The sequence below is a fragment of the Anser brachyrhynchus genome (genome assembly GCF_964034855.1).
Source record: "Anser brachyrhynchus genome assembly, chromosome: 2".
Lineage (NCBI taxonomy): Eukaryota > Metazoa > Chordata > Aves > Anseriformes > Anatidae > Anser > Anser brachyrhynchus.
The window spans coordinates 37277515-37302956 of NC_137695.1; the positions used below are offsets into that span (position 1 = coordinate 37277515).

The following is a 25442-nucleotide window of genomic DNA, read 5'->3' on the forward strand; positions in this document are numbered from 1 at the left end:
AAGATTAGGTACAGGGCTCTAGTATTTGATTTTCTCTTTTTTTTTTTCTTTTTTTTCTTTCTCCAGCTGTTCTACTGTGCCAAATGAAGCTACACATCATTGTTCTTACTTTTGCCATCCTACCATTTAAAGTTAAGTTTGGGTCAGGCGTGAGAATGATGTTCTGTTTCCTTCCCTGTCATTAGAGGGGCTTTGGGAGCTGAATGGCTTTTCAAGAGAGTTATGCATTTCCTTTTGTTTTTCTCCCCAGCGCAGCGGGATAAGCTGCAAGCTGGTGAATTTTATTTCTCTGAAGCATTCCCCTTGGAAACTAAAATGAAGATTGTGCCACAAATCCAGCTCCAAGTACCAAGTCTGGGGAAGGGATACCATCCGATAATGCCCTTACGGGATCTGATGGGTGGTACGGCAGTTACCGTCTGCTGGAGCCATCTCCGTGATGGTAGCCTGACCCTTTGCAGACCTGGGAACTGAGATGAGAAAATCTGCACGGAATGGGTATCACAGGAGAGGAAAAAGTAAAACTTCAGTGTTGTCACAGTTCTGTTCATTTGAGGAAAAAACATGTTTTAGTATCAAAATCAGTATTGCTAACCAATATCTAGTGTCACCTTTTTGAACTTCCTCTGCTGAAGCACGTGCCCACTAAGGAATGTTGATTTTTATTCTGTCTCTTGATGGAAATCTTAGGAAAATAGTGAGAGCTTGCATGTGTGTGTGCATGTAGAAATAGAATCCGCTCTTAACAGGGAAATCCGTCATCCATGTCTTATTAAAGTTAGATATGGCAAACATTGCTTCAGGAGCCCTAGTGTCTTCCATAAACTCTGATGTCTAACTTTCATTGTGTTACTATTTCCCTACTAATGGTTGTAATAATACAAACCCAGAATAAATAATAGATAGATAGATAGATAGATAGACAGACAGACAGACAGATAGAGTTAGAAAAAAGGTGAGCAGATCAAATAAAAGAAATAGTGTTTTGCATTCAAAGTTGAAGGTGAATCCTCACTTCATTCAAAGCCTTCAAAGAAGTCATTAGGAAAGACTAGACATATTTTACAGAGGAAGAAAAAACTTAGCAGATCATGAAAATGCATGTAAATGCAAGTATTTTTTGACAGTATTGAGCTTCATACAGTATCATCCCTAACAATAGATCTAAGCTGAACAGGTGATGTTCCTGAAAAGACCTACAAGAAGGAGAATAAAATCCTTATTATTTAAAGGATATAAGTATGTATTAAAAAAGGAATGAAGATTACAAACTATTAAATGTGATTTACTCAATTGGAGATTATCTGGAATGCACAGATAGAAGCTTCAGCCCTTGCAGGTTTCCATAACTGCACAACAGCTAGAACTCTCTGTATACTTGATAAAAACAGGTCTACTTGCCAGCTAAGCACAACTGATGTTTGTGGTCTGCAGAGAGGTTTCAAGTAAATAAGCTTTGAATTTTGAAGTTATGTTAGCATGGTTCAAATGGATGTAACAGAACATGTGGAAGATGTTTCTAAATAATAGCACAGGAATTTTCATCGCCCTTCGATGTTCATTTTTGGAAAACTTGACCCTCACAATCTAACTGCAATAGGAAAACAACAGCAACAACAAAAGCCACAAACCTACATTAGGAACTGAAATTTTAAACTGCAGATTCTCCGTTGTGCTATTGTAACCTATAATTTAAAACTGTATATTTTTATTGCATGCCTGCAAGAGAGTAAATCATATTAATGCTGGTGTTTAAATAGCAGTTTCCTGGGGTTTGTTGCAAAAAAAAATACCTAACAGTTAAGCAGATCTTCACTTTTCACTTAACATTTGTTTAACGTATGCAGATGCCTTTGGAATGAGCCAAGACAATGCCTCTCAAATGTTCCTTATGAAGGAAACTTCTTAAACTCAGGATTTAGAAACTAAAACAGCGATTTCCTGTCTCTGTGTCAAAAGAAATCATTTTAATTACTTACAATTCTGTTACCATTTCCTACCTTTGTTTTAAAAAGTTTGGAAGTATTCTTAGTTGAAATAAGTACAGTTACAGCTACTTTTTGAGCAGAACTGCAAAACAGCCAACATCTTATTTATAAAAGACAGAGAGTGGGGCTGGGTTGTAGAAGGCTTTGGGAGTTTTTCCTTATGATAGACACTTAACATTTTAAGGTTAAATTCCTCTGTCAGGAAAAAGTGGTACAATACTTCTTCACATTTTGTACAGCCCTTAATAACAATAGGAACTTTGTCTATGTAGCAGCAAAGTTTGTAGCAAAAATTTATGCTGTGGATTGGAAATTAGTTCTCCTGTGGTGACTTCATGTAAATAAAAACTCTTGAGGGGCAAATTTTGCACTCTGCTGAAATCAGTTTGATGTGTGTGTTTTCACCCAGGGATTGAAATTGATCCCATGAGATCTTTTCTCTAACAGCATTCTCTTAATTCATTTCAGCAATAGTATTTCAATTTTAGGCAATTGGAAGTACAGCCTAGCTCTGAGCTATAGAGATGAAGTCTGTGCATATGCATGCATGTGTTGTACGTCTCCTTTGTGCACAGACACATTCAGGACCTCTTCATAACCTCAGATGAGGAATTCTTAACTTCAGATTAATTGCCCTCCCAAAAGTCTGAAAAATATAGTGATCAGGTTAAACAATATTTTTATCTGGTATTTCTCTGCTCTTTTCTTCGAGCGCATAATCACATAGCAGATGCTGTGCTGCAGAGGTAAAGAGGAAAATCCTCTCAAAATCTCCACCATGATAGACTACTTTTGTTATACTGTTCTGAAGTGTCTTCTTTGTGGTAGGAGTGTAGAAATGTAGCTGCCTTGGTGGGAGGGCAATGGAGCACAAGAGGGTTTTTATTCCATCCATCATACAGAGCACTCAGGCTCTCCGGGAAGCATCTCTGTAGACTGACTACTAAAGTAGCATAAATGACTAGCTAAGGTTAGATCCACAATTTCTAGAAGGTTAACATGAGAGAAATTCCTAGAAATATAGTCCCTCTATACAAGCTTTGGACAATCTTAGCTCTGATGGAGGGACCAAACCAGTTTGTCTCAGCAGCTTTCCAGTATTTATTGGGTTGTGCCCAGCTACCCCAATGCACAAGCATGTCTTAAATGTGGTAGAGATTGGATCAGATTAATATAATCTGTTTTAAGTATAAATTACATGCAAGTCTGGCCCATCATTTCTGTGGCAGATTCATGCAGAAGAAGACAATCCTGATTTTATCTTCTCTGAAAAGAATACGTCAAGTAATTCAACCTGTGGTAGCCCTGACTTATTCTTTGTGGCTTTTTAAAGGCTTTCTCCCACTGGAGTATCTCTGCCAGTGCCATGCCACCAGAAGCTAATTAAAAGTTTAGGTTGTACTTAGCTCTTCATCCACCATCGTGACACCATTTTATTAGCTTCACACTCTGTATATCTGTGTGCACTGGATCTTGACTAATCAGCTAATTGGCTGGATCTTGATAATCAGCTTCTAATAAGCTTTTATTGGAGACTTTTGGCTGAGATTTTAAGACTATGTTCAGCATGGCTGGCATTTCTGTTTGGGTGTAGCATGATAAACTTTGAAGTCTAAATCCGACGAGTTTCACTGTTTGAAAAAAACACCATGTCAGTGGGCTAGACCTGCCCATCTGGTTGGAAATCAGGATAAAAAGAGAACAAGACATAAAACTTTTTGCAATTGTTCATAGAGTCAGTGCTGGGAAGTGAGTAAGGTAAAGAGTTCTTGGTGTGCTCAAGGAGCTATCCTGGCAGAAGCTAAGAAGCATGCAGCTACTTACATAGCAGCTATTGCCAACACCAAAATGTGTCATTGCAGCTTTTTCCCAGCCCATCCTCAGTTGCTTATCATTGCTGTCTTGCTGTTCTCTAAGATTTTCCCACAGATATGCTTGTATAAGTTATTTTCTGACCTTGTTCTGATCAAGATGAGCTTGGTTACTTTACACAGCCTTAAAAAACATGACTTTGATTAACCCTACTTGCTACATTTCTGCGAGGTGGGACATCTGGCAAGGGGGCTGTGCAGGGAAGCTGAGCAATAATCTTTTCACAGAAAAGTTGGTTGGAAGGGACCTTTGGAGGTCTTGAATCAAAGCCATAGCCAGCAGCACATCTGGTGAACCATGGCTTTATCCAGCTCAGTCTTGAACACCTTCAAGAACAGGGATTGCACCAACTCTCTGGGCAGCCTGCTCTGCTGCTGCCCTGCTGTTGAGTTTTGTTTAATCATGTCCAATCTGAATAATCCATGCTGTAGTTTGTGGTCATTGCCGCTTGTTGCATCGTCTGCCACTCCCCAGCAGAGCTTGACTCTGTCACCACTCCAACTGCTCTTTAAGCAATTGTAGGCTGCTGTTAGACTGCCTCTTGGCCTCCTGTTTGCCACATTAACAAAGCTCCCTTAAGCTCTCATGTGGTTAATGTGCCCTCTGTATTATTCATGAAGAAAACAACATGAACATTATTCATGTTGTTAGTTCATGTTCAGTCTGGAGTCCACCATGACCCCCAGGACCTTTCAGCAAGGCTGCTACGCAACCAGTCAATACCAGTATGGAGTTAGCCTGCCACAGGCAGAAAACCTTGTACTTCTTGTTGAACTTGATGAAATTTCAGTTGCCCCAACCCTCAGTTTATCAAGGTCTTTCTGAACTGAATCTCTCAGGGAGAAGTTAAGCCAAACAGTAATTTCCTATTGTCCAAAAAGTTGCTGAGGAGTCTGTCTTATCACTCAAGTAGTTGATGAAGATACTGAACAATATCAGCCCGCTGTTGATGTTGGGGTACTCTGCTTAGTACCAGCTGTGAACCAGTTGTAAAGTCATTGATTTTCACCCTTCAGGAATGGCAGTATGACCAATTTTCAACTGACCTAAAAGTTTGTTTCCAGCCTTTACCTCTTCAGCTCCCAAATGAGTATGAGGGGGGACACAGTGTCAAAAGCCTTAATAAATCAAAGTATATTGCATCTACCTTTCTCTCTTCATCCACAGAGGAGGTCATTTTGTCACAGAAAGCAATCAGCTCAATCGAGCATGCTCTGCCTGTGTTGACTGTTTTTGATTGTCTTCTTGTCCTTCATGTGCCTGGAAGCGGACTCCAAGGAACACATTCCCTGTCCTGTCCAGGGAGTGGGGCGAGACTGACCAGCCAGTTGTTCTCTTGGTTCTCCTTCTTGCCTTTCTTAAAACACATAATATCCGTATTTTTTGGCAGTTGTGAACCTACCCCAACCGTGCATTTTTGCATAGAAAGTGGTCACACAGTCACATCAGCCAACTCTTTTGGCACCCTTGAATGTTCCCCATGCAGTCCCAGCTATTTGAACAAATACACCTTGTTTTGCTGGTGGGTCTCTAACCATTTACTTCCCCACTGCCAATTGCCCATCTCTTTCCCAAACTGCAGTGGTACATGCAGAGGTCTGGAAGCAGGTTTTTCTGTATTTCCTGTCAGTGGGCTGCCTACCCCATTCATCAGTGAACCCACATTTTCCCTGAACTTCCTTTTGTACTGGCATTATTTGTAGAAGCCCTTCTTGTTTCCCTTCACGTATCTGGCTAATTTAGCTGTAGCTGGCTTTTGACCTTCCTGATGTTAACCCCTAGTGACCAAGCAATGCATTTATACGTCTTCTCTCTTGCCTTTTTAACCAGCAAACTGCTACTTGGAGAGGATGTGTATCTGCAGCTTGGGTGTTCATTAAAGCACACGGAAGCTGGAAGCGCTCAGGCAGTGTTCCTGTTGTTCTCCCTCCAGGGCAGAGGAGTGTCTGTTAATGATACCATCTTAATATTTACACAATTTCAGTCACCTGCTTTTGTACACATGTAGTAGGTCATGAGAAGCTATTACTTTCCATATCCCTAATGGCTATTTACAGTATGACTAATTTATCTCACCAGGCACTCTGTTACAAAATATCTATTATATTAAGATACTAGCATAAGTGGCCATGTTGTTCAAAAGAATTGCTATGGTTCAACATAATACTTTTCCAGTTATGCTACAGTGTTACTGCTCTTGATTTCAGCTGAGTTAAAGTGCCATAAAATTGAAATATAGAAAGTGAGCCTGCCTACAGTTTGTGTATTTTTTACTTCAGAGACAAAATAATAGCAGCCAGCGATACTCTGTATTTTAGAGTTCAGAAAAAGTAATGCATCCATATATTTTCCTTTGGTTATTCATTGTGGGTACTGATGTATGTTGTGGGATTGTGTATATCCAAAGCATGCTAGAGTGGGTTAGCATGCAGCTCTGGTGCTGTAATTTGGGAAGGAGCCTCCTCCAGTTCAACTGACCTGCTCTCATGCTCTTTCACTGGGCAAATGTTGCTGGCCTTTAGTAGAAATAGCATGTGGCCTTAGACAGACATCTGATCTTCCTCTGGTTTTGACACTTCTTTTTGTTTTTACAACTTTTTAGAGGTGATACTTTCAGCTTTCTCTCATTCATAGGTAGTTGAAGTGAAATTGGTTACATTTATTAGTAACTAGAATTTTTTGATGGTGTCAGTAAATAATGTTATGGAAGCTTTTTTGAGTCAAACTTTTGGCATATCTGTTTGTTTCATTATGCAGCATTAATAGCACAAATATGCATAGTTTCATTAATTGTATTTCTTATTTAAGCTGAGTGTTTTATCCATGGGCTAGTTTCTACTCCCAGAGTGTAACAAAAGAGCAGTTGACCTTGACCTTAATTCAGTTTACCCAGTGTGACATCAGTGTGTAAGGTCTGCTGCACAATTGTATTTCAGAATTATGTTTCTTTTAAGAAGACATCCCAAAGGTCACCAGAGACACTTCTCAAAAGATTTTCAATAACAGCTTGTTTGCAAGGTGAAATACCAAATCCATAAATGAATAATGAATAGAGATGGAATTGGATATATAACAATAACTTTTAGAAGAAGGCAAGGGAAAAATGGCCTTTTCCAACTTTAACAGGAAAAAAAAAAAAAGTACACTACTTGAAACAGAAGAGACACCTGGACTATGCAACTATTTGAGATTTGGTTTTTTGTTTGTTTGTTTTGTTTTTCTGCATAATTTTGTCTGTTCCATTCTGCTTGGATTTTTCATTTTTGTTTGCTGAGAACTTTTGTCTCAGTACTTCAGTTTCTTCCTGTGCTTATCTGTTCCTTCGTGGAGTTAGGGAGTACTCAGTTATTCATGAGGAACTAAATCAATCATCACTTTCTCATGTCATCTTGCATTGCATCAACTTCCTTTTTCAGATGAAATGGATGGGTGTAACACGCTATGGCGTCTAGCAGTGCTCTTTGCTGGCCTGTTTTTTCAGTGGTGGTTGCTCAATAGTGGTTTAAACACTTAAACATTGCAGTTAATTTATGTTTATCCATGCCAGTGCAAGGCTTGGATTTTAAGCACCACTGAGGTAAAGGGGCATTTTTACTGCAGTGATGTTTCACCATTATCCCTACAGTCATAATTGGAAAGATTTGCATTTTTAGTGGAGTTGAGTAAGGATTAAGAGCATAAGCAGGAAAGAGGTGGGTTGTAGAGATATAACTGAGAGCATAATTTGTCCTTCCAGCATCCCATAATTGGTAATGATGCCTTAGAAGAAGTAAAGAACTAGGGATTTTTGTCTGCAGGACTGCCAATTAATTCATTTACTAGGGGGTTGAAATAATATTTTATGGTGTTTGAGAGCTACCACCTAGCAAAAAAAAAAAAAACAAAAACAACTTATCATTTAAAGTTTACTTTTCAGTCTGGAGCTGCACTCAGGTTTGAGTACAATTGAGATTCTATTGAAACAGAAAACAGAGACTGCCTCCAGTGCCTGGCTGCGTGTGCTCTTCCACCCTGATTTAGTTCCCCGACGGCATAAGACTCTGCTACCTAAGTTAGTACATTAATATTCATTGGGTAGATCAGTATTGCACTGTTGGAGCCAATAAATTTTGGTTTAGTTTAAAATCAGAGATGATATTTTATACATTATGTTAGCATACAATTTTTATTAGCATATCAGACTTTGAAAGAGTGATGCATTGCAGCAAAAAGCCAAGTATTTCAAGTAATTGCTATTCCATTAAGTAGAAGTGGCGGTTTCAGCTTAAAAGAGTGGGGAGAAATGTTTGGCTAATGAAAAGAGCGCTCAGAGTGATAATAGCCTTTTGATGTAGTGAAGACACCGGTTGAAAATATCCACCTCCGTGGTCAGGATGCAAGGCCCTGAGCAGCAGGCAGGGACATGCGAACAGGCTGGTCTGCAGAAGCACCTACAGAAGGAGATTGGGAGGCCATGGTGCCCTCTAAGGCCCAGTCCCACTGCAGAAAGTAAATAAATAAATAAGCAGCAACCAAGATAAACACTTAGCAGCAGGTTTGTCTGACCTGACCTGCTCTTTTTGTGTGGTTTTTTTTTTTTTTTTTTTTTTTGTCCAGAACAGGTAGTGCGAGAGAGCAGAAACCACATGAAAGCCTTGGGTTGGAGGGTTGCTGGTAGGTAGAGACGTGATCCAGCAAATTCTTCTTCTGCTGCTGCGGCTCTGCTCAGCTGGAGCGGTGCCGACGAGTGAAGACGAGAGGCTCTTCTCACAGGAGCCATGCCGAGGGCAGGGAATTTGCTTTCCTCGTCTGCTCCACCTCCTGTGGTGCTTTGAGCAGGTACAGAGCCGCTGCTTTCTGGGCCAAGCACAGCCACCCAAGTTCTTTCTTGATTTCCTTCCACTTTCACACTCTGCAACTTCTTCCTTCCTCTGCCACGGTATAGGAGCGGCTGCAGGCTGAAAGCAGAGGGGAGACGAAAGAGATGTCTCCCCTGTGAGGCTGGGGGAAGCCGGCTGGAAGCCTGCCTCCCTGCTGCCAGTGCCACCGCCTGCTGCAAACATTGCACTTCGGAAGCGTTGAAGAAAAGCTCCTGAGATGCATTTCAAGTCATAATGCAACAGCAGTTTTCTTGCCTGTATCACTCTCCAGTGATGCTCTCAGCAGCTATGATTGATTTCTGTGCCCCAGATGGAGCACTGCAACAGTACCGTGCTATTTTTGTTGGATTAGAAATATTTACTCCACTGAACTTTGCCCTGAAGATTGGATTCGCTTGTTTCTGTCTCCCTCTTTCTATCCTACCCCTGCTTTGTGCTGCTGTAGAATGGCTTTTTTTTTTTTTTTTTTTTTTTTAATGTGCTCTGGTATTTGTGGCAGCACAAGTATTTGTTGCTCATTTTACTGCAATGTCTAAAAGCCAGGTTTGAAGTGGGGTTCTGCTGCTGCACAGGGCTCAGGGCAAGGTAGCTCAGATGGATGCAAAGCTGTCTGCCCCAGAGAGGCTGGAGGAAAGATTGTGTTGGTCTTCTCTGTCTTATAGGGATGGAGAGTAACACAGGGAGTATTTGGAAGAGACTTGTACATTTGTATATGCTGGTTAATGTATATGAACATATTCAGAAAAAAAAAAAAAAGATGGACCTCAGTGAAATTTTTATCTAAATTAGGATATATCCACTAGAACTCATCCATTTTTAAATCTGATTACTGGTCTTTGGTCAGGGATGCTGTGTTTTACTTTTGTAATAAGTAAAGATACAGGTTTCAGTTTTGAAATGATTGTCTTCACAATGTTTATGGGTAAAGGAATTGGATTTAAACAGGATTTGAATTAGTGTTTCATACTGCCTCTAGCCTGGGATTTTGGCATTTTTTAGCTTAATTTTTAAAGAGACAGGATTTTTTCATCAAATTAGATATTTATCTCAGTGATCAGCAAAACCTGTGTTCAGCTGGTGGATAGTTTGAAGAGCATACTTCTGTATTTCTGATACGTTAATCCTGACTACTTGAGCAGTTCATGTAAACTTTGATGAAGGAGAAAGCTTCTGTAGTTATGGATAGGGATGCAAAAGTCAAGTGCCTTTTCAGTGGCAAGAGTTCTGGTCTTTAAGGGATAAATCAGAGGGTGGTTGGTTATGGCTACTGTTACATCCTGCATGAACAAAAATATTATAATTGATAAATATAAGTTCTTGTTCCTTCAGTGTGGAGTAGAGTACATTCCAGTCATTGATACTGAGCTTACTGAGAGGAACCTGAGAACCATCTGCTAAGTTAACCCCATAACCACTGGGACATCTGAGCCTAGGATGCTTATATATAATTCTGGGCAGCTTTTTCACTGTAATAAATCACTCCCACCCTACTGAAATCCATGGAGCAATGATAAGTTTTACAAGCCAAAGTTTGGCACACTGATACTGAATTTTTTGCAAAATTGTAGTGTCATGGGGTATTAGTCAGTTGTAGCTTGTATTCATTTTTACCTCCTAGAAGATTTGCCCTTAGCAGTGGTTGTGTTGCTTTATTCCCACTTACATTCATTTTCTGATAATCTTAAAGCTAATACATATTTTGTAGTACCTTTTAAGTAAAGCATGTAAGCATTTTTCAGCTGTTGTACAGAGGACAATAGTGACAGTAGTTTGGATGCAGAACAAGTGGTGTGGGAATGTAGTACACTGGTCTAGGATATTCAAAAAGCATGCCTGCTAGGCTAATACTGCTGTACAGCAGCAGCAGCAGTCAGGGCAGAGCTCTGAAATCACAGTTTTGATTTTGAAGGATGTAGCAACTTAAAGTTGAATCTGTTTTAAGAGAAATTATAAGGGCTACAAAGGCTTTCTTCAGAGCTGGCATCAAACCACTTTGGCACCTAATCAGTCATTTCTTCCATTGTTCTAATACCATTGGAGCATTTTCAAGTGAGTCTTTTGAGATTATCATTGGCATCTCCTGCTATATTAAAGATGCCTGTAATACATTTCTTGAGGAGGTGTGCTTTGCAGCTAATGATCATAAAGCACAACCTCACCTTGATTTTTTCCTTAGTGCTTTTTCGCAAGACCAGTAGGTCTTGTAGCTGGAAGCCCACATTTTACATCTCTTTTTAGCAAACTGTTAGGTCATCATAAATTGTCTGTGGCAGGACTTGGCGTTCTCCTGAATCTCACAGTCTAATGGCACCAACAGTGTGCCTTGTCTACCTCATCAGATATACATGACTGCTTTCAAATCTGGCCTGATCATTCCAGTGGGGACTGATTTTTGGACCTAATGAGTGAGAAGCTGGGAAGAAATGTAGTTCTTCTAGACAATAAATTAGTTTTCGGAATACATAAAAGAAAGAAGCATTTCTCAGTTGAAAATGTTTACTGTTTGGGGACTCTGAACTAGACTTTGCACAGCAGCAGCTTGAGTAAATTGACTGGCATCAGATAAAATGATGCACTGAAATCCAACTGCCAAGTAATAGGGAGGGTACAGGCATGTCTTTTAAAGTATGGTAAAGTCAGGTGCTATTCTCTGGTGCACCTTAAACAGGGAAGGATATGCTCACAGTGAGATGCAGTTTGCTTTTGAATAATTCATTCTTCAGGAGAAATAAGTTATTACAGAACTTTGATCCAGAATAATTGTATTATTTATGTGATGCGTCACTTCAATAAAAATGTATCATGAATGCATTGAGGTTGTTTTTTCTCAGGCTCTCAGAAGGAACTAAATCTCCACCATTTTTCTTAATGTTTATACGCAAAGCTTCCTACTGTAATAATAAATCAACTGAAGTTATCCCTAGTGTGTTTGTTTGATGCTCCATGGTTCTTAATTTTTTATTTTTGGTTTTAACACCATCTTCTTCTGTTTTCTAGCTATCTCAGTGTTGTAGTCAGATTAAACTCTTTTCTTAATAGTTAAGGGAGGATGCACTGCTTTGACATGGGTAACCCTCCTGTTACCCTTTTGCTTTTCCATCCCTTTTCCTTTTATCTGTTGGATGCTTGCTGCACACTATAATCACAAGCACTTTTAGGTCATCAGCTGCTGTGTTTTGTTTTCAGACTGCACTTGTTAGCAGTTGGACATAACACCAAACCTGATTTGGGGCTCTAAATGCTACCATAATGGGAATATTTAATGATAATAAAATGCTTTTCTTTTTGTCTCATATGGAGTTCCACTTAATCTGACTAAGCAGTCAGCAGTTTCTAGGCAGATCTAAATTAAATATTATTACTCTATAAAACCATTTAAATTTGAACAGCCTTTTATTTAAGATGCATAAACATTTCTCAAATATTCCATCTGTTACACAAATTATATGCTGTAAAAGAAGCATTTACTGCTTACTTGTAAAAATAAAATATAATATTGGTAAGTCAGCTGGAAGCTTGTAGATATTCTAAAAAGATGACAAAGCAGATAAGCAGTAAAGCTAAGCCGAAATTACTGTAGAGGTCTTTCTGAATAGCTGTCAGTTTTATGTTCTCCTAACACAATAATGGGCACTCCCAGGAGGTGTGAGTCTCATGGGATAATTATTCTTCTGAGGTTTAGATGGGTTTTGCTATGCCTTTTCCACAGATGGGTAAGATTGCCGTATAATTATTCTCCTCCTCTTTCAGTAGATTTTTCTAATGTAGAAATTAATAGAATTAATTCTGTATACATGCACTATACTTACATTACCTAGCATATTAATGAATTTCAAGCAATATTGAATGATGCTATCAGATGGCAATAGTAAGTGGTCTGTTTAGCCTTTATCTTACAAATTGGTTTTAAGTCTCACTGTACTTGCCTTTTGAGAGGTGTTTCTTTTTAATATTCAGGTCTATTTTCTGCCGTCATCTACTCTCAGGATGGTTTATTTTTAACTATCCTTTAAAATAAAAAAACAAAGAAGTAAAAGTTTAAAATAAATGTATATTCTATAATAGTAGAATATTTTTATGGTGCCTGGTGCACAAAGCTGACACGGTTTCTCAATCTCTCTCTCTAAGCATCAAATAATGTTGATGAAAGGAAGCAAAAATCTTAGCTTCATTGGGGTAGCTTGTAGGGCAGCACACTGTCAGTCATTAGATACAAACCTCTGGTGTCGCCAAATAAACCTGCAGACGACCAGCAGCCTCAGCCACTGGATTCTCAAGAAGGTCTGCATTTGGGGAGGTTTAGTTGCTAGGATGATCTGACAAGCTCTGACAGGCTTTCCTGTATGATATAGCAAACACAGAGGAAAACCAAGAAAATCTTTAAAAATGATCTTTCTCATTCATTGGTGTCTTTACAAGATTACATATCCACAGTAGCTGTAGGGGTGTCAGAGATGAGAGCACTTGCTCATCCTTCACCCAGATTTCCTGTCTCCTAAATGGGAGCAGGTCTGCAGGACAGCAGGCACTAGTAAGACTTGGAGCTCCTGCTCAGCACAAACCATTCACTTCAAAAAATAATAAAAAATGCATAATATCACTTTGGAGATTTACCAGATTTTCAAAGGACTGACTGGAATTTGTTTTGTTATTCCTTCTCTGAGCTCCTGAGTACTACTGGTCTAACTAAGCTGACAGTTTTGAGTCTTTGAGCATGTATACACACGTTTGTTTTATGTGAATAAAAGTATTAATAATTGAATCTTGTTCTGCTAGATGAAGACCAATATGTTATAAGAGGAACAAACCTCTCTTTAGTTACATGGTTAGGAAGCAATTGATATAAAGCATCTTTTGTGTGTTCATAGCTATTGATCTGGTGGCCTACTGATACCTCTGTACGTGCTCTGGGAGTTGGGGCACAGAGACATGGCATCTCCAGTAATTCTGCAGTACATTTCACTGGGTTTCAGAGTTAAAAGGCTGTGATTATAGCAGAGCATTTAAAGGAATTCTGACTCATTTGCTGTTCAAAGGAAAGGCCATGCTGGTTCAGAAAGATCCTCTACCAATTTTGGTCCATGGGAAAAAAAAATAAAAGAAAAAAAAAAGGATATGAGGATATGTGACTTCTGAACTTCATCATCTGGGGAGTATAAATCACAGTATGAAGTATTCTTGATTACTGATACTGGATTGAATATTGTTTATTGCTTAACTGCTGTAAGATTATGGCAAATATATGTTCTAAACCTTTGATTAATATTGCTTCTTTTCCCTCTGCTGTAAAATATTATGCATTTTTGTGCCAAAACTATAACCTTATTTATAATTAATTGACATTACACAAACTGTTTTAGTGGGACAAGCTAGAGGATTTGTTTGTGGTACCTGTGCATATCTTTAAAAATAGCTTAGAGGAAGAGGATTTTTTTACTTACTGTCCTGATTTTAGGATCATGGATCTAATGGATGAGCTTTCAAGTACTGGCTTGACTGTCCTCTGAGTGTATCTGTAAGATAAGTGGGGTATACAGGAGTGAGAAACAAATTTTCTTTTTTATTTCTAGAAGGGCGAAAAACAATTCCAAAGAAGTTATTGAGAAAAATTGTGGATTCTACTTCCTTTGCAAAGATAACCAGCCTATCTCAGATGATACAGAAATAAAATCCATTTTTATACTGGGAATTCTTTCTTTCAAAGTATATAATTTACTTATCACACACAAAGAAGCTTCATGTGTTCTAAGATACTTAAATGAAGTATTTTTTTGTTTTATGCATCTTCCAAATTTGCAGAATAGGAGATCTGGATGTTAATCAGACTACAGTTGCATTTTCCTTTGTACATCACATGTGGCTGAATTCTGTCCTCCCACTCAATGCTGCTGCAGGCACTGGTAAAACCAAGGCCCCCATCTGCCCTCTGAGCACTGATGTGGATATGTTCTGGTTTGACGATTGAAACATTATAGAAACTGGGGGTTTGCCTCATACAACACACCATTAACCACAGTGCTTCTATAGAGAAAGTGCAGCCAAAGTTGCCAGTTGCAAAGCAAAACTCCTCTATGCCCAGGGTGTTTTGTAGTGCCCTGGTGGTTGGTTTGATCAAACTTATGGAAGACCTAAGCATATTTTAAATTTTATAGCGTTTCATACAATGTATTTGGAACCACATGATACTGTAAGAACTCATTATCAATTGTGAAAGTGCCAGGCAGTAGTAAAAAGCTCCTGGAAGAATTACAGACTTCCACAAAGCAATTAAAATTCCTCCTGAGTTAGGAAACAATACATAAATCGTATTCATCTGAGGGGGAAAAAAAGGTCTGTAATAGTTTTCTAGCAATTTTAAATATTGGTACTAACTGTTTTATTGCTAAGATTGCAGGAGAAAAGTGGAGCTTTTATGACATAAGAACCTTGTCAACATAAGCGTATTATTATGGAACTTAATTTAAAGAAGATAAACCTTTCACTATTAATCAGATCAAAATTAATAACTGTGAGAACAGCAGTACTGGGGTTTTAGTTAAATTGTGGGTGGCGGTATTACATAAAGTCTTGTGAAGTATTTGCCTGTTTGTACATATTTGAAAAGGAGGTGGGTACTGCAGGAATATCTGACATCGATTAATCAAAGCTATTTTTAAAAAAAAAGTTGAACATCCGGAAAGTAATTTCACATATTTCACATAGAATAATTCTATTGGTCTTGAATGTAACTGACAAACTTGAACAAAACTACCCACCAAGGAATGCGATTAAAAGGAAAATGTTTTTGTTTTTTTTTTTTTCTAACAAAGTACACAGCTATAGCATTGCTTCTTATCCTAGGAGTGGTGATTGTTCAGAGTTTTATCAGAAAGTTGTGGGAATGATTAATATGCTTTGCAGGTGGGTGGTGTTTTTCCTGTTTTTCATGCTCTAATATAGTATAGAAGCAAATATTGCAGCAAATGCTGCAGGAACTGTAAAGGAAGCCAAAGAAAGGTCTATTTGCTAACCTGTTATTCTTCTGCAGGTCCTTACGTGTGCAGGGTAGTTCCCGTCTCTGATGTTCAAGGCCTGAAATTGCATGTAGAGACCAGAGTTCAGCAAGGTCCCCGGTATCTGAGTAAACCTTGTGCTGAGTACAATGTATTTTGAGATTTTTGTACGTTACCAACTTAAATTCTCGAAATCACACGGCTTTCCTGAGCGATATGAATTACTAGGTTTCCACTTGTTTCTGAATCTGCAGTGTTTGTCTTTAAAAATACTTGTATTTCTACATCCAGAGAGGTGTGAATGCAGATGGGAAAGACAGATGAGTGCTGGGAAGCTGTTGAATAGCATCCACAGTCAACTGCAGGGCTAGAACCACTGGTGCCCTTGAATAGTCAAAAGCAAACATTTGTGCCCTTGGTCAGAGAGATGATAAAAAGACACATGTCAAAAATAACAGAGTTACCAAAAGCAATGATTTGGATTTTGCTAAAGGTTAATAACTTTTCAGGGAATGTATTGGCTCCTTTGACAAGCCAGATAAATGGGCATCGTGTCAATTTATGAGTGCATTTCTGGAACAGGGAATGTGCTGACACTATTTCAACATAAATGTTCTAATTGAAATACCTCGCCGTGATTACAGTGACCCTTTTAATGCCATTTTTTGGCATTATTGTGGTTATTTCAGTCACATGCTTTTTCATATAATGCATGGATTGCTTTCCTGAATCCAGGGATCATTGACTGAGAGCTGGGGAGAGGGTTGTTGGTTCTGTTGTATTTGTTGGTTTTTTTTTAGATTGCAATAAGTAAATGACAGGAAATACCCTGGCACATTCTGCACAGTGATAAAACTACTTCAGTGGAGCTATTCTTATATATGCCAACTGATGATCTGGTCTTGATTTTTAGCCAGGAACTAACTGGTCATTATTTAGACACTAAAATATATCTGAGTAAGATACGAGTTCTGCTAATGTGATGTGATTTAACTTATGTCATGTGTTTATTCCTACCAAAGAGATGCCAGTCTCTCAGTCAGGCACAGCCCCAGTTGTGCCATTTTCATTTGTGGATACCTCTGGTTTCTTGATTAAACACATGAAAATGTGAAAATAACTATTACATGTTAATTACATTGGCTTTAAATTGAATAATGGTAACAAGCACTGGAGCTTAATTTTTAGTGACCAGATTAAATTTAATGGCAGCCATTAACTAAAACAGATTTTTGGCAGTCAAGCATGAAGGAGATATTTTGTGACTTTTTCTTTTTTTCTCAGCATCTTCCTTCTTAGTTTTTAGACACAATGCTGTGATGACTTGAATGAGGAAATTCTTAATTGTTGCTCTGTGAACAAAGTGCTTCAAAGCACCTCAGTCTTGGAGGCTTTTAACTGGCATCTGAAGTCAAATAGTTTAAATGTGATTCAGCATGAAAACAGACCTACCTGCCTAAGATTAGCTAGTCTGGATACTGTGCTACACAATTAAGTCATATAGATTTCCCAGAAAATATTTAAATCATTCAGAATATTCACATCAGCTAATTTAGACCCCTCTAGGTTCTTTGATTTGCCATCTGGAGGAATGTCTTTAATTGTATTTCTTGGGCCTCACACAGTATCCCTGAAAGACTGGTCTCCTCGAGGGACTTCTAAAAGTGGAGTTGTACAAATACTCCTTCCTCTTACAGCTTTCCTATTGCTATTGGGAACTGTATATATTCCTTCTGTCCATTTTGAAATTTTGAAAGATAGAATTCTAACTTTCTGACTTGTTCTGGCACGTTCAGTTATAATTTTCTTTAAAACATGCAGAACAGAAAGGCAGATGTTTTAATTGAACAAAATATTGCTACAGTTGGATGGTCATAGCTGTCTGAATACTATTGACCAATTTAAGAAGATGTCTCTTCAAGCTTTTATTTCTTCAGGTTTAGCTGTGGGTTCAAATAATTCATATCCCTTGTGATTTGTTGGAGCAGGTCCCTCACAATGCTCTTATGTCACCATAGTATTTCCTTTGATACTTGATAACTCTTCTAAATTATTACATTTGCCTATTTGGGGGATCTTTTACCTGCATTTTAGGAAGGCAGATAGGTGCATGAAACAATTTTTTCCATGGACTGACCACCTGCCTACCAGTGAAAAGATACTGTTTTGAAGTCTGATGCAAAAGCAAGAGAGAGCACAATTTAGGAAGACTCTGATTTGTAGAATGGACTAAATGAGCTACATTTATAGCAGTGGTTTCTGATAATAAGTTTATGATAGGCAAAAGAAGAAGATACAAAATAGCTGTCAATTTATATTGTGCTAATTAAAAGCTTACTGTTTCAGCCTAATTGCTGTGCAGGATAGAACTCCACCCCTTTTGTGAGCATTTTTTGACATTTTAAATTACACACTATCACTGATTTTTTTAAAAAGAGAATAGCACAGCAGGAAGCACCCACAATCTGGATGAATATACCAATTATAAAGTATGTTGCAAATAAACAATTTGATCATTTCTGTTGCTGTGCCTTACACTGGAAGTTGAAGTGTCTCATTAAGGCAAAAGTTGAAGTATGTTTCCATATTCTAGTTGTCCATGTGCTGGCAAAGAGAAAGTTCAGCAATAAAGCTGGCAACTACTGGCTGCTTCTGCAGGCAAATGTGTGTTCTGAATGAAACATTAAACAAAGCTTTTGACACACTGAAGTGTTTCAGGAGCTACATCACTAATTATTAACTGCAGGAGAATTAATTTTGCTCTTCAAAGGAACATTGACTTTTTAGGAGTCAAAGAGGTGCTCGTTTGACAGTATGATTATTTGCAACTTAGAAAATAAGAATATTCTTTCTCAAAGTGCAGTCAGGCATGCTTGTAAGGGCAGTTCCTGTATGGAATAGAAGTAACCATAACACCCAAATGTATTTGCTAAATGACAGTCAAACATAAAAGTGTCTATTCAAAATAGCCAAAATTGCTGCAATGTGAGATAGTTGTGTATGCATATATATTAATTTACAAGAGGGTAAAACAAATGAAAATAGCTATTCACCATCTAGTATATTGGTCATTAGGGGACCAGATAAGATGAAAATGAGCCTCTATAATTGTTAAGTTTTAAGCACATAGTGGAAATTAAATAATGCAGTGATGTTTTACATGTTGAAGAACTGGCCTTAGCAAAGAAGCTTCCTTACTAAGCTTTTCACTTTAATCTCCATCCAGCCATAGATGCTGGGCACCAGCCAGCTGAAAGCAGCTCTAAAGAAAAGGAGCTGGGAGTCCTGATGGACACCAAGTTGAACATGAGCCTTCCTTGAAGATAGCCAAAAGCCATCTGGATCTGGTCCTAGACAAGCAGTTCTAAGCCCCCTGTTTGATCAGGGGGCTTGGACAAAGTGACTTGCAGAGGTCTCTTCCAACCTCAGCCATTCTAGTCAATTGTATAATACAATCTTAACTGTATGAAGAAAAATATAAGAAACATACACGTGCCTTTAAGAATATAAATACTGTTAATCTTTCACATGGCATTTTACTCAACAATTACATGTTATTGTTATAAAATTACATATATATATAAATAAGAAAAACATATTTAATAACATGCTAACAATGTATTGGAAACAAAGCTATCAAAATGGAAATGTGGTATATGGTAAAAATGTGTAAAATCTTTTAAAGGGAAATATACAAAAGCCATTAAAATACTAGTAGTTTTTAGTTTTGGTCCTGAAAATAAAAATAGAAGATGAAAAAATTAGCAAATAGACTTGTAGTCCAGTGAATCATTTACCTGTACACTGTCAATAAGCCAGTCCCTTCCAAACTGGCTCTTCCTCATGCATAAGGGTATTTTCTTGCGCACACAAGTCATAGTTTTAAAATTAGTTGTTACTGGAAAGGAAGTCTGAAATTCAGACAATAATAGCAGAAAATCCAAGCTTAGGCAGTGCTTCCAAAGTGAAGTACAGATTTTTTTTTTTTTGATTTTTTTTTTGGTAATATTATAGTAAGGACAAAGGCAATAAATAAATAAATAAATAAATAAATAGTTTTACTCCTATTTTGTACTGGCTACGAAGACACTAGCATAGTAATGGTGACCCTTTGATAGTTGTCTTTTGCTACTAGTCTTTGTAACTCTTTAGCACTACAGAGGTTCCAAAAAGTACTGATTCCTAAACTGGGCATGGCACATAGCTACAGTTTGGAGGTTTGTTACTGTTCCCCTTATAATTAGAAATTCCACTTATAAGTCAGAAATGTTTGAATTGTGTGATGTAATTTCTGATCTTTCCTGTAAAACAGTTTCCTCTTTCCAGTGTATTATCCGTCTTAGTAATCAAAAGAATTGGAGTTTTTGCTTAATTAGTGTCTTAGTAAAGCTACTTTTTCTAGGTCAGTCCCAGTGTTCGTAGTATAAAAACACAACTGTTGGCATTACTGGCATTACATTGTCATCCTCACAAAGTACAAGGAAGTAGTAAAAAGCAATTCAGACATTCCAGTATCTTCACAGCTACTTCCAGAAAGGTGGCACCTTTGGTACAGAGCCAGGCGTGGAGAATAACAAGGCTTGAAGTACATGGATAACTTTACTTACTATGTAATTACTGTAAGCCTCATTTCTCAGAAATTGCTTAAGAACAGCTCTAAGTAAAGTATTAACCATTTATCATGCATCAGTTACAGAAATAGTCTTCTACTGTCATGTTTCTTAAAAAAAAAAAAAAAGTCTTGTGTAGTTTTACTTTTTATTTGACTGCTTAAACTTTGCCAACGTTTCAGTACTAACTTTACTGTACTCTCTCCACACTTACTCAGCTCTACGGTGCTCCATCAGATTTATGAAATAAAATTTATTCCTAAAAGCCTTTCCATTTTCTTTTTACAATGGGAAGAGTAAAGCAAACTAAGTGAAGAATTCATTTGCCTTTCCTTATTCCTACTTTCCAATTCCACAGTGTTATTTTTGGTTTGACACTTTTCTGTAGTATCTTCTCCTGTCCAATATAACTGTATTAGCGTGCAGTGAGAAACATTTTGGTAGCTGTCATATTCCACAAGTGTCAGCTTTCACCATTCCTTTTGCCTTTCTGTTTACAAATTAACCAACTATTAGTTATTTTTTTAGTCCTAATAACCTTCTTGACTGTTATGTTTCAAAGTGTTTAGCTAATGGTATTACCTGTAAGACTTCATGTAAGTCTTTCATGCCTTTTTTGCCTGTTTGAGTTTTTCCAGTTTAGGAGAGGTGTGAGGACACCTTGGTTTTCTATTTTTTTAAATTTTTTTTTTCATTTCTGTTACGGTAATGATATTAAGACTTGAAATAACAAAAATAACATAAAGTTTTGGGTATTGTGTAGTTTTAGTGAGGCACTGGAACAAGTTGCCCAGAGAAATTTTGGATGCCCCACCCCTGGAGGTGTTCAAGACCAGGTTGGATGGGGCCCTGGCCAACCTGATCTAGTGGGTGGTGTCCCTGACTGTGGCAGTGGGGTTGGAACTAGATAATCTTTAAGGTCCCTTTCAACCCAAGCTGTCTATGATTCTATGAAAGTCTCTCTAAAGTCAGGCGTATAATAGCTGACCCTGTGACATTTACTTGATTTTTTTCAGAACTAATACTCATTTTGTGCTTTTGGTTTCTCCTGTCGTGACTGCTTTCAACTTTGCTTTTAGCTATCTTACTTTCTGAATTTAGACCTGTCACTGTTGAAAGCTTGAAACCCTCAAGAAAACAGCAGTAGGAGAGATCCTGTCTTATCACCTAAGAATATGTCAGTGAAGCCCTTTTTCACACTCTGCCTATCACAGTTATGTTAAGCACTATGATCAAAGTTCACATTAGGAATATAATTTAACGAGATAGATATCAACTTGGAGCACTTGTCATTTGTGCTGAGTGAGATACATTTATTGACTGATCTTGGCCAAGAAGATCAAAACTGAGGTCTGTGGTCCTTGCAGAGATTGTTACCCTGTGCAGAACTGAAGACAAAAGCTATGGGAGCTGAAGTGTCATATACTAATGGAGTCAACCACCCAAACAAACTATTAATGGCAACTTCAGTGAACATGCTGTATTAAGCCTAATGATAGAGAGTGAAGTACAGTTGAATTAGTAGAGCTACCTTAGAATAAAAGAGGAATAATATATATTAAAAAAAAAAAAAAAAAAACAACAAACAAAAAACATGGCCCATGCTTGCAGAGGGGCCCAATGGCCTCTATCCATAGAGGGAGCAAGACATTGATAACTGGGCTCCATTAAACATTTCTCTGATCCTTAGACACAACCTCTCTTTCCAGGTTGTATTTAAGGTAATTGTTCTTTATTTCCCTGCAAATGGATGCCATCAAATGTCAGGCACAATAGCCTGACAATAAACAGTGATAATAATACCACATGTATAGTGTTTTGTTCTCTACACTTTAAGAAGATGTTATCAGCTGTTGGCATCACAGAGGATGCTGTGGTAGGTAAAGGAGAACATGGAGTCGGTGACCTGTGTTCTTCCTGAGAGTGCTGCTCTTAAGAATTATTTTAGCTATTGAGGAATGGTTCTGTCCGCTCTTTCCTGGGCCAACAGATTCAGAGCCGTGACTAATATAACATAATTATCAAGAGTTTTGTTTTATGAGTATCTCCAAGATGATTGTTCTCCACCTAGACTACAGTATTTCCGCACCATCGGTCTGTCTAAAGCTAATGAAGCACTTTATGGCCACTTGTAGATCAGCTTTCCTTGTTCAATTTACTGTGCTCTTTCTAATTAATTTGGAAGATTATAACAACAACTGAAACTTGTTTTTTCATTGTTTTTCCGACAGTTATTTCCTTTTCTGAAGTCACAAGTACAGATAATCTAACATTTGCATTATTTCAATGTTTCTCCTATTGGAAGAAAGCTATTAAGTTAACAAGCAAATTCAGAAATCCCGTTGCAGTAGTACAGAAGTATGGCAGAGGAATATAATACACAATATTATGGTTTTATGGTAAACTATATAGAGAGCAACAGATGCATAGAAAAAAAAAATGAGTAATATATTACCATTATAGTGTGAGAGGAGAAAAAATTAGCCTGCTTTTGCATGAATAAATTTCACTGGTCTCATGAATAGCTTCATATAATTTAAAATAATCCTTCTGTATAATGAACTTGCAAGCTAATTACTCTTGGATTGCCACAGTACTGTATGACTCTGTCAGTCTGGAAGCGTTTTAAATTTTGCCAAAGTTATGAAGTGGATCCAGCTGAAACCGAAATTGAATGGGTTTCCCAATCAATATATCCGCAAATTGTTGCAGCATATTATTCCAGGCAGTAACTGTGATAATTGCTAGGTTTTATCCTTTTTTAAAAACAATGGAGTTAAAAGTGGCAGATGGTAGTTTAATGATTAACATTCCTAGTAAACAAACTTTTGCATGGATATATTTAAAGTGGTTGTGTGTATATAAATAGACAGAGAGCGTGAGCCATGCAACTATAATTGAATTGCATTAGCATAACTTAAGTAGAAGTTTGGTAAATACCAAACACCTTAATTAACTTGCACAGTATTAGGAGATTAATGATATACCCCCTATAAATGCCTCTTCAAAGTGTTTGGCAACATGGCAGTTCAGAGCCAAACTAGTTCTTGGTACCCCAACCCTTTGTGGTTGATGTATGGCAGATTAGTTAACTCCTGCACTTCAAGCTTGGCCTCTGCTGGGATTTGTGGATGTGTAACAACAGCCTTTTTTACCAAGAGCTGGAAAGCTACCTGTGGAGTGAGGTTTGTGGGCTCATGTACTCAGCATGGCCCTCAAGTGGTGCCAGTCTCCTTTCCAGCCTAGAGAGCCTTCTGCACCCTGAGCTTTCAACATGGTTTTATTTTAGCTCAGGCTCTACAAGCTTACACTTTTAGACAGAACCTCTGTTCCCTCTGCCAAACATTTACCTAGTATTGTTGTATAACTCTTCCACTGAGAGAAGATATCAACTCTTTTTATGCCCTGTCGATTGATAAGGGCAGTAGCCATCTGTTTGCAGTTTTTGCAGTCTCTTTCTAACTTTTTTATTATTATTTTTGCTGATGCAGTTTCTGAAAAATATGCAAATTACATATTATAGACAGTTCAAGAAGTGTAATTGAATCTCATTGTTGGAACTGTCAGACCAGTGCATTGGAGTCCAATCTGAGCTGTGCATCTTTTTAGCTAAGGCCTATATTAGTCACTGATACTTATTCTAAATTCTTAATAGTGGGGTTAGAAACCTGATTGAAAACCAGTAGTGATTTGTCTCTTTATCATGCCAAATAAAGTAAATAAAGAATGTAGTTACCAGTCTAGTTAATTATTATAGAATACTGGTGAGTCAGGAAACTATGCAAATTGGTAAGAAATTAATTCCTGATGTATTTGAATGATTTGGAAAGAACACATTGGATCTACAAGTGGCTGAAATTTATATTCTTCTCTCACATAGAAAACTGTACTGTAAATGAGCTAGTATCTCTCTTGGGAAAGAAATGTGAATTTTGCTGACAAGCTGAGGACTCTCAACGGAAAAATGCATGCTGACAGGTTGAACCAGTGGCCAATTGACTGATGTCTTTCTCCCTTTTTACTTCTATTTCAGATGCTGAAGAATACCAGCCTCCAATATGGAAATCATATTGTGAGTATACTAGAAATAGGAGTAATCTTAGTACTTTGCCATGGTGTCACAGTTACTTCTTTTCTCTTTCTTTGTTAAAAATAAATAAATAAATAGATAAATAAAAGACATAAATGTACTAGGTTAGGTGCCTGTAGAAATTACTAAATTGGACAACAGTGAAACTTGAACTGTTCTGGTTCTCTACAGAGCAAGACTCAGCAGTGTTAAGAGTCACAGCTGGGTTGCCTCACTAACGTGGAAATCCTGGGTTTCATGGCTCCTACATTGAGATTTTCAAGAAGGGCTCCAAAGGTAGAGGTTAATGTTTCATGTGTTTACTAAAGGTCAGACTTGAGTATACTTGTCTTCTTACATGGGTCACCAGCTCACTTTAAAACAATAATATTTTTGATCCTTAGCAATATAAGCTGATTTTTGAAGTGGTAGTTTAGAAGTTGGAGACACCGTTATCAGTTCTCAGAACCTTCCTGTCTGCCATTAGAAAAGTGATTTGGAGTGCAGAGCGGAAGTGCATATTTTATGGTTTGGGTTTTTTTTGGTGTTGTTTCAGATGTATTTTCTAATAAAATAGCACAGATCTAAGACAAAATACTGCCTTTTAAACCCTTGATCTTTTTATTTTAAACACTTACTGAAGCTTCAATAAAACTGTAGCTTTGAATATTTTTCCCACTGTTTTTGGATACAGAACTATCCCAAGCAAAAGCTGAACCTTTTATTATGGCAACTTCAAATACAGTACAGTACCATTACAAAAATGGAAGTACAAAAAGACAAGGATCACAGTAGTTACATGTGTGTACATGTATAACTTTAAAGACTTGAGTAAACTTGTTGGCTTCACTTATATGCACATTAAACTACCTTGATGGCTTCAAAAACATCTACATGAGAATGGCAATCTGCCTCAGAATGGACTAGGATTCTTTCATCCAAAATTTGAGTACAAAACTAATTATCGATTGCTTCTTAGAACAGTTTTCTAGAGACCTATTTTTGTTGATGCAGTATTTTAAATATATGGTCAACAGGAATGTATTTATTTT

General features: G+C 37.7%; 1 protein-coding gene across 1 annotated transcript in view; it reads left to right on the plus strand.

The window, feature by feature from the left end:
* The window catches only part of CHN2 (chimerin 2), a 165949-nt gene that overhangs the window by 41876 nt on the left and 98631 nt on the right, over window positions 1-25442 (plus strand). Inside the window, exon 2 of the mRNA XM_080582200.1 lies at window positions 24355-24393. Coding sequence (XP_080438326.1) covers window positions 24355-24393 — 39 coding nt within the window. The remainder of the gene's footprint in view (window positions 1-24354; window positions 24394-25442) is intronic.